The 10803-nt window shown below is 45.7% G+C and overlaps 1 protein-coding gene and 1 pseudogene across 1 annotated transcript in view; one reads left to right on the forward strand and one right to left on the reverse strand.

The window, feature by feature from the left end:
- Positions 1-7797, reverse strand: part of Lcmt1 (leucine carboxyl methyltransferase 1) — a 61061-nt gene extending 53264 nt beyond the window's left edge. The window contains exon 1 of the mRNA XM_048460337.3: positions 7541-7797. Within this exon, the coding sequence (XP_048316294.1) occupies positions 7541-7647 (107 nt within the window). The 5' untranslated portion in view covers positions 7648-7797. The remainder of the gene's footprint in view (positions 1-7540) is intronic.
- Positions 2777-2876, forward strand: LOC146893455 (U6 spliceosomal RNA; annotated as a pseudogene).
- Positions 7798-10803: the final 3006 nt, after the last annotated feature.

The raw sequence follows: 10803 nt of genomic DNA on the forward strand, positions 1-10803 counted from the left end.
TGTCACCACCCACCTCCTGCACGACAAATGGAGGAGTGCTAGACCATGTTAGTCCGCCGATTACATCCTCCCTCTGTGGGGTCTCGCCATCATCCTCCTGCAGAAGCCTCTCCTGCTGCCCACTGCCCACCTCTGGCAAGTTCTAACATATTGCTCTGCCTCAGGGCCAATGGTTCTGCTCATACCTCGCACCTTTTCCACCATGCACGGAAAGCAGCCTTGACCTCTAGGAACTGGTGTGGGAGAATTGTCTGTATTCTGTCAATCATGTTTTAAATATAATGCTGATTGGCCAGGCAGGAGGTGTAGGCGGGAAAACCAGACAGGAAGTGGAAATGATACAAGGAGAGCAGGAGAATTCTGGGGAAGAGGAAGTTGATTCCTCCCGCTCCCGCCCAGACCACCGAAGCAGCAGGATGGGATCTGCCTCACTGAAAGAGGTACTGAGCCACATGGCTAAAATAGATCAAAATAATGGGTTAATATAGGCTACAAGAGTGGACAGGAAGCCTGAGCAAATGGGCCAGCTTTATAACTTACAGAGTCCTCTGTGAGATTTTGTTTGGGGCTTACCGGTTGTGGGGTACCGGGCGGGACAGAAACCCCCAATAAGACAGCCCCCCATGTTACAAGGAACCAGCTGGCTAGCAGGAGCCAGACCTTCACCTGAGGTCAGCTGGCTTGGTACCCACAGCAAGACTATGCTGTTTTCCTGTGGGACGTGAACAACCTTGCAGAACACTCACACAAGGCATCCGCCAGAGTGACGAGCGACACAGAATATGTACACTGCTGAATTCTAAGTACTGATTAAAAATAAGATCACTGTCTCAGTTTGCTTACTATTGCTATGATGAAACGCCATGATAAAAAAACAACTTAGGGAGAAGGATATATTTGGCTTACATGCCCTGATCACAGTCTATCATAAATGAAAGTTGGCAGGCACCAAAGCAGAAGCCCTGGGGAAAACTAGTTACTGGTGTGTTACCTTGCCCTTGCCCTCCAGGGTTTGCTCCCCCTGCTTTCTTATACAACTCAGGACCACTTGCCCAGGGTGGCACTGTCACTTGTCCACGGTGGACTGGGCCCTCCCACATCAATCATGAATCCAAAAAAAATGCCCCCACAGACTTGCCTACAAGTCAGTCTCATGGAGACTTTTTCTCAGTTGAGGTTCCTTCTTCCTACACGACCCGAGCTTGTGTCAAGTAGACCAAAAACTACCCAGCACCGGCACTGGGTCACCCACAAAAATATGAGACATCCCTCTCTTCCAGCTCTCAAGTGACCAGGTTCTCTCACGGTTTCAATCCTTCTCTGACAAACCTTCTAACATGCCTGAGGGCACCACCCTAACAAAACTGCCTGGCCTCGCCTATTGGCACTTGAGCCATAGCAAATCTGTTCCATGGACCCTCTTACAGACAACCAGGCTGAAGCACACATCCTAAGAAGTATTTTCTCCCCCCTCCTGCTGAGAGAGTACAGCTACTAAACTCATCTTCTCTGGCTTCAGGTGTGTTCTACAAGACAAAGGCAAATGTCACCACAGGAAAGGACTATTAAGGCTCTTAGAGGGACATTAATGCAGCGCCATTTGAAGGCGTCTGTGGCCTCTGTTAAGCAGTATACTGGAGGGGGAAGGAAGTCTGAAAGTAGATACAGTGTTAGGAAGTTTAGTCCCAGCTACTGACAAGACTGAGACAAAGGACAGGAGTTCAAGACCTGTCTAGGCTATACAATAAAACCTTGCCTCAAAAACAAACAAACCAGGTGCTAGGGAGATGGCTTAGCAGGTAAAAAGTGCCCGACATACAAGTACGAGGGTGTGAGTTTTAACCCCTAGACCCTAAGACACACACACAAAAGCCAGACACCTAGCATGGGTGTCTATAATCCTAGTGTTCCTAGCAAACAAAGCTCTTCCTGTGCAAGCAAAATAGATGACCTAAGTTTAGATCCCCAACACTCGTGTACAAAGCCAGAAACTATGCAACTGTCACCCCAGTACTGGGAAAAGGCAGAGACAAGGAGACTCTGGAGCTCACTGGCCAAGAATCTAGCTGAATCTGTAAGCTCCAAGTTCAGTCAGAAATTCTTCCTCAAAAACTAGAGTGGAGCACAATAGAGGAAGTCACCTGACATCCAACCCCAATGTCCACATGCACATACACATGCACTGCACCAGTACACACATAAGCACACACATGCATATATGTGTGGAAGTACATGTGCACAGACAGACACAAACAGAATTTCTTTATGGACAAGCTGTTAGGGGCACAGACAGGGTTGACAGATACACATTCACAGTAGTGTGAATACACATTCATAGTAGTGCCCTAATACTACAAGTATTCCAGGAGGAAATGAAAACCAGAAGCAGTAACATTTCTCTCAGATCAGCACACCCAGCAGGACCACTCCTTGCAACTGTCTGCCTTCTAGCCACACACCTAATCCACTGAAGAGGTCTACTAAGACCAAAGGACAAGAGAGATAGGGGCACTGCCAACCAACTGCTGAAGGATGGACTATGAACTCCAGGCTCTGACTTGAGGATAGGGAAAGCCATGGCCCTGAGGAAAGTGGGTGAAGCTTCAATAACTGACCAAACCAACTGCAAAAGAGGAAGACTGTACCCCAGGGTGGAGAATCATGGTATCATGGTGGGAAAGGGTGGTCACAAAGGGTTGAGTGCCTCCCGGCAAACTGGGTGCTCACAGGGACACTGAGCTCACCTATTGACTATATTAAGAATTACTGGAGGTGCGTGTTTCAGCACCACATGTTCTAAAACTGCAATGGCACAGAGGTTAGTCTGGCCTTTGTGCACGGATGATACAGAAATTTTAGAAGTGCTCCATATTTTGTATCGGTCCCTATAAAGGATGATACAAAAACCAGCTGTGGGATTTGGAGAGGTTGCCCCAAGGCCCGTGCCTAGAAAGACAGAAATAAGGAAGACTAGAAGAGGTGAGTCATGCACCCACCCAAGTCTTTAAGGAATGGTTGAGTAACTGGGAAAGGGGGAGCAATCCAAATGGATATAATGAACCTCAAAAATGGGAAGGGTAACAAATAGCACGGAGAACACATATCCTCAAACACCTGATCCTTGGGGATACTAGGTGAGAAACAAGAAGAAAACACTTGGGAAGCTTTCAAGTAATGGACACCCCTAGGGAAACATCAACATTAGGCACAGGGAATGGCTACAGAGGCTGAGGCACTGGAGGGGCTATGGAACATGGAGCACTCATCTCAGAGGAAATAGTACAGGTACTGTGGATGCTGGGAAACAAAGAACAGGGCACCTGCAGGCAGCACAGCATGACAGACACAGTGAGCAGAGAGTCAGAGTCTCTTTCCTGCTGCTGTGACAGAGCAACTGGGTTTAGAACCTTAAAAGGCAAAAAAGTTCATCTAGCAAAGGATTCTGGTGGCTAGAGGTTCAAACAGCAAGGCCCCAACCCGGCAAGATGCCCTGACTGTGTCATAGTAAGAGAGAAGTGGATGGGGAAGAGGCATATAAAAAAAGAGAGAAACAAGGTTTTTCATGACAGCCCTCTCTCACAACAACCAACCCAGTCCCAAAGAATAAAAAACGTCCTTTTTCAAGAAATATAATATCCAGGGTTGGAGACAGGGCTTAGTAGTTAAAAGCAAGCATCTCAGCACACATAGAAAAACCCAAGCCTGGTCTTGCACATGTGTGTAATCCCAGGGTGAGGTGGGAGGGCTTATAGGTTCTAAACCTGATTGGAAACCAAAAGATCCTGGTTCAGCAAGAGACCCTGCCTCAAAAGAAAAAGGCATGATAAAGGACATTTACGACATCCTTTTCTGGTCTTCACAGGTGTGTATGTGTGCACGCGCACACAGACACCACCAACACTCACAGACAAACAAATATTCACACACATATACACCAAGAAGAAAAAAAGAAAAGAAATGCATTAATTCTTTTTAAAGGCCTCAACAGCCCTCAAAGGCATGATTTCCCACAGTGACACATCAGGAACCAAGCCTTGCCATCCTGATTAGGGTGGAGATAAACCATATTCAGCAACAGTACAGGGAGATCTGGCTATGATGGCCAGTCTTCCATTGACTGCTGCTATAGCAAATCCACTGGTAAATATAAACCTGACGCATCAAAGGAGGCCATGATGCGGACGTCCTGAAGACGACACGGGTGAAAGTGGCATCACCATCTAACCTGAAACATCTGCTGTGGCTGAAAACACTCCATACTCATCCTCAGCACAACCTCAGACACAGACAACTTCACCACTGTTCCAGGACTCTGCACCAAAGGAGAGAGCGAACCAAAACACAGTGACAGGACTGTAGGGGCCCTGGGAGGCGGGCTGACTGTTTAAATGTTGTTTCAGGATGTGATGCTGTAACTCAGGGTGGCAGGAACCAGCTACTACGTGGTCAGCAGCTTCAACCAAAAAAGAAAAAAAAAAAAAACAAATCCAAACTATTACTAGTAAGTTTTTGACAACTTTACTTTGTACCAAATTATCAATTGACACATTAGTATCAATTTTCTTGTTGCATCAACTTGCATCAATTATCTTACTTAAACCTCACATCTAAAAGATATGTTAAACTTTATTATTACCATTTTAAAAAAAAAAAAAAGCAAGGTATAGGGAGGAAGGCTTAGGCAAAGAGAAGAATACTTTGTTCATATGTCCCAAAGCAATCAAGTGACATCACAACTTTTGGCAAGACTGAAAAGTTTTATGTGGCATGAAGATGTTGATGTCACAGGCAAGATGGCTCAGCAAGAAAAGAAGCTTGCAACCAAATCGATGACCTGAGTTCAAGACCCAGGATTCACAGGATAAAAAAAGGAAAGAACTGACTCACCCTACACCAGCAGTTCTCAATCTGTGAGCAGCAAACAACCCTTTCACAGGGCTTGTCTAAGACCATTGGAAAACACAGACATTTACATTATGATTCCTAACAATAGTAAATTTAGTTATGAAGTAGCAGTGAAAATAATTTTATGTTGTGGGGGTCACCACAGCATGAGGAACTATATTAAAGGATCGCAGTACCAGGAAAGTTGAGAACCACTGGTCTACACTATCTGCTGTCAAACACATATGCCAGGTGAATAAATGTAATTAAAAAAATTTTCAAGGATGCTGATTACAGCATCACAGAAAGCAAAGAGAATCCTCAAGTATATCTTAAGAATTAATTTATGGGGGCCGAAGAAATGGCTCAGCGGTTAAGATCAAGTACTGAACCTCAAGCTCAACTCCCAGCACCCACATTGGGTGGTTTACAACTGCCTATAGCTCGCTCTAGGGGTCCTGACACCCTCTTCTGGCCTCTGCAGGCAACCCCTGCCTGCCAACACGGTGTGCACTCACACAGACACAGATATGAATATGTTTTTAAAAATATGCAGATTCTCATAGACAAGGACCCAGTGCAAGGACTCTGAATACATACCATAACCACCAGCAACACCCACGAGGTGCCCACATGGCTCTAAACGCTCTCCTGATAGGAAACATCACTGAATCTTCAAAAGCACTTAAGAAACCAGCATTGTCATCTCCACTGTCTTGTATTTTTGATTTTTACTCTGTGTGATATACATGTGTACAGCGATGCATGCACATACACATGCACAGCCCTGAGGTTGGTGTTAGGTGTCTTCCCCTATCACTTCCCATGTTTTGAGACAGGGTTTCTCACTGAACCTGGAACTTGCCAACCTGGCAAGACTAGCTGGTCAGTAAGCTCCAGGGATCCCTTTGTCTCCACCTCCCCCGGCTGGGGTCACATGCACGCCATGCCCAGTTTTTTAATGGATGGTGGAGACGTGGACTCAGGTTCTCATGCTTGCACAGCAAGTATTTCCCCAATTAAGCTATCTCCCCAACCCTACCAACCCTACTTCAGAAACAAGAAAACTAAAGCAAAAAAAACAAAACAAAACAAAAAACAAAAACAAAAACAAAACCAAAACCTTAGGGGGCTGATGAGACGGTCAGTGGGTAAGAACACTTTTTGTACAAGCATGAGGACCTGAGTTGGGTCCCCAGCAACCCATTAAAAGAGGGTATGACTGCACACATCAGTATTCCCGGGGCACCAGGGAAGAGGGGGTTGTTGAGATTGCTAAGGTCTAGCTGAAAAGGTGAGTCTTGGGTTCAGTGAGAGATCCTGCCTTAAGAGAACAAGGCAGGGTGACATAGCAGGACACCCAACATCCCCCTCCAGCATCCACAGGTATATACACCTACACACACACACATGTGTGCACATACACCACAAACACACACACTTTTTTTTTTAAGTTGAGAGCAAGTTTATACAGTTCGGACAAAGTCTGGCCCCAGAATTGTTGCTTTAAATCCCTAGGCTTAGACTTCACTCAAAAGCTTGTATTTGGGCTGGAGAGATGGCTCAGAGGTTAAGAGCATTGCCTGCTCTTCCAAAGGTCCTGAGTTCAACTCCCAGCAACCACATGATGGCTCACAACCATCTGTAATGAGGTCTGGTGCCCTCTTCTGGCCTGCAGGCACACACACAAACAGAATATTGTATACATAATAAATAAATAAATAAATAAATAAATAAATGAATAAATAAATAAAGCTTGTTTTCCCCACACTGTAATAGTCTCTGGCCCCCAACACACTCCTCTTATTCCAGGGTATTGTCCTAATTCTAAAGCCCCCACTCCTCCCTTGTTCTAAGCATTGTCCTACTCCCTTCTTTCCGTCTTTTCTTGCCAGTTTAAACATCCCTGTAAAAATTCCAAACCCTAAAGACACTGCTGACTCTCTAAGAGCCCAGCACTAAAGGATGAGCTTACTGTTCCTCCCAACTGGGCTGTGAGTCTAGTAGGTCCACGCCATGTCTGTTTTGCTCCACCAGTATTCGCAATCACTGAAACCCTGCCAACTAGCACAATGTAATGTCTCAATAACTTTGTTGCGAGGAAAAAAAAAATGAATGAAAGACATGCAAGCTTTGTGTTTTCTCTAGGTACACCTGCACTGGCAATGTCCCACCACCATCTGCTACCACTCCACAAATACGGTGGTCTGTGTGTGGTTCTGACTCTACAAACAAACACTGCGGGGGCCCAGGACCTACCACCTACACCTCTGAGGACTGAGTTCCAAGAGCACAGGAATCATGCCCAATTTTAATAGGATGCAACCTACAAAGCAAAAAAACTTGCATTTCCAACCCATCAAAGCTGTAGTTAATACTTGCAACATACCCCGTCTTACCTGAAGGCCAAGATCAAGTAAGCTTTGTTCAGCTCCTTACTCCCAGTCCTGGTACCCCAGGTTCACAAACACTTGTTCAGTATGACTTAAATGAACCCCTCCCTGCTCCATGCACTTCCCAGGCGTGAAGGGAGGTCCGCTCCAGGTGGGTGCGGCAGCTTCTCCCCAGTGTCCAAGCGTGTGCTTTGGACAGCGGCCCGCCTGCCACCTAGGCCCCGGATCCCGGCGCCCATCTCGAGCCCCACGCCCCCACGCACCTCTTGCAAAGAGAAGCATCTTCGCAGGTGCCGCGCACTCCCTCGTCATCCAGGTCAGAGTTCGAAGCGCAGGAAGAGAACGAGGACTCCCTCGAGCTAGTGGCCATGTTCGTGGGATGTTCTGGGGTTCGGCACCCACCAGGGACATGGAAACGGGGGCGACGAGCAGTGGGAGACCCGACAAAAAACACAGACACAGACCAGAGCCGCAGGACTACTGCTCGCTAGGCGGGCGCAGCCCAGTGACGCCGCCCCCGCGGGCCGCCCAGCCACCTTCCTGCTGATTGGCGCCTGGGTCATGACGTTTATTAGACCAAGCTACTCGTCCAGTCAGACCACGGAACGGTCCATTGGAAGGCTCTTTAAGCTCCGCCCCAAAACACCGGAAGTTTCTTAAAGTAACCCCGAGAGGCTGGGAAAGCCGCGATGCTTTCTGGGATATGTAGTCTTAGGTGCTCTGGGGTTTTCTTTTACTTTATTGTTGGTCAGGAATTTTTTTTAAAAAATATTTATTTATTTATTTATTATGTATACAATATTCTGTCTGTGTGTATGTCTGCAGGCCAGAAGAGGGCGCCAGACCTCATTGCAGATGGTTGTGAGCCACCATGTGGTTGCTGGGAATTGAACTCAGGACCTTTGGAAGAACAGGCAGTGCTCTTAACCACTGAGCTATCTCTCCAGCCCCGGTCAGGAATTTTTATAAGTATGATCAACTCAAGGCAGAAGTGCGAGCAGGATCCTTAGCACTGGGACGAAGAGCAGAGACTCCATCGAGAAGAAACAAGTCTAAAGTATTACTTTCTGTCGCCTCTCAGTGTCATTCAACAATGTAACAAATTTTAGAGTCAACACTGTGGCGGGTCCCAAGATTTGAAATATTAGGAAGTGGCTCAGAGCGTTTGCCTGGTTAGGGTTCTTGACAACCGAGAAGAAAAATTTGTAAAAAAAAAAATATATAATGGAGGGCTGGAGAGATGGTTCAGAGGGTAAGAGCACTGGCTGCTCTTCCAGAGGTCCCGAGTTCAATTCCCAGCAACCACATGGTGGCTCACAACCATCTGTAATGAGACCTGGTGCCTTCCTTGCCAGCAGTACATTGAATGCTTAATAAATAAATGAATATTTTAAAAATATATATATATATAATGGAAAAACTGCATAACCGTGACAGTAAACTGGGGCTGGTGTGGGGGCTGGAGGGAGACAAAAATTCCCTGACTTCTGTTTCAGAAACAACGGATATTCCGTGAGAGATATTTATACATGCTTATAAAGTTCATGCCAAGCAAAACTAATTTTAGATAACATGTATGTAATAAAAAATAGTACATGAGAATGAGGGAGGAGTACATAGGAATCAAGGTTTAGATGACATAAAATGGTGGGAAAAGGAGAGAAGTCTGTGAAGCTAGAGAGGGAGTTCAGTTTCGCCAATGTTTCGTAATTGTGTGCCTTCAAATGTGCATTACCGGTATGTCATGATGGATCTCTATAAAACACCTTCTAAATAAAATTAAAGGATTTACGTTTCATTTTTGTCTGTTGTTAGGGAGTGAGTAAAGGATAAACTCTAGTTTTATGAAGTTTGAATCATGCCTATAAAAGATGTGTGAAGATAGGGCAGTGATGAACACTTGCCCATCCTTTCCAAGGTTTTGGGTAAGACCAGAAGCGTGCACACACACACACACACATACACACACACACACACACACACACGCACATGCACTCAGTCATCATGGTCCACACCTCTAGTCCCAGCTTCTTGGGAAGCTTGGGCAAAAGGACCCCTTGAGCCTCGTGTTGGAGGTCAGCTTGGATAATATAGCAAGACTCCATTTCAACTTTTAAAAAATTGTAGATGGTTTCTCCTATAACCCAGCCTGACTTTTAACACACTGTGTAGACAAAAACGACCTTGAATTTCTAATCCACCCACCTCTGTTTCTCCAGTACTGGGATTGCAGGTATGCGTCAGCACATACAATTTGTAAACTGTTGAGTCTCAAACCCAGAGCTTCGTGCATTCTAGACAAACATTGTACCAACTGAACTACATCCTGACTCAGTCTGTCAAAAAGGAAACTAATAAATCAATATATGTGTTCATATCTTTGGTTCTACTTATTATTTACTAGAGGCACAGGTAATCACTGATCACTTCCAGGGAAAATGGCAATAGGAACAACTGGAGTTCTGAAATGTTGTAGGAGATAATCCTGAGGTGCCATGACAAAGTACCCTGACGAAAGCATCTTAAAGGACAAACACTTTATTTTGTCTTAGACTTTGTTTCAGCCACTGTTCTGCTGCTGGGAAGGGAAACCACAACCAAGACAGCTTACAAAAGAAAGCATTTAATTAGGGACTTGCTCATATTTTCAGAGGATGAGTTCATGGTGGTGAGCATCAAGGTGGTGGGCGAGTGAGAATGTAGGCAGGCATGTGCTGGGGCAGTAGGAAAGCTTACATCTCATCTGAAAGATGGAAAGACAGAGAGAGATGGAAAGACAGAGAGAGAGAGGGGGAGAGAGAGAGAGAGAGAGAGAGAGAGAGAGAGAGAGAGAGAGAGACTCTATGAAGGGGAGGGAGAGGGGAGGAAGAAGGGATGTAAAGCAAGTGAGTGACTGGGAGTGACTGGACCTGCTATGGGCCTTTGAAACCTCAAAGCCTACCTCCAGTAACACATCTCCTGCAACAAGGCTTCACTTCCTAATCCTTTCTAAAACAGTTCCACCAGTTAGGGACCAAGCATTCAAATATATGAGCCTATAGGGGTCATTCTTATTCAGACTATCACACAATCCCAGAGGAATAAATGGCAGGGAAGACATGGGAGTGGGGCAGGAGGCTTACTGGTCACACAGAATTCGCAGTCAGGAAGCAGAGAGCAGTGGATGCCTGCTGTGGCTCAGCCCCCATTCTCTATTTACATAACCCAGGATCCAGTCAGAGAATAGTGCAACCCATGGTGTGTAGGTCTTTCTCACTTAAATAATATCAAGAGACTCATCTACAGACATTCCCAGAAGCCTGTCTCCCAAAAAATTCTAGATTCTGTCAAGTAACATTTAACACTAACCACCATAGGGAGCAAACACACCTTTTCCTGAAGTGGTTCCATGCAAAGCACATCACAGGCTTAGTGTCCAAGCTTGGCAGTGTCTATCACTTCTGGTGTCAGTAGGTAAGTAAGAAATACATCGACAGCAAGTTTTTTGGGATAGCGGTCCCATACAGTCTAGATTTGAAGGGCCTCT

Source organism: Myodes glareolus, chromosome 7 (assembly GCF_982192425.1).
Source record: "Myodes glareolus chromosome 7, mMyoGla1.1, whole genome shotgun sequence".
Lineage (NCBI taxonomy): Eukaryota > Metazoa > Chordata > Mammalia > Rodentia > Cricetidae > Myodes > Myodes glareolus.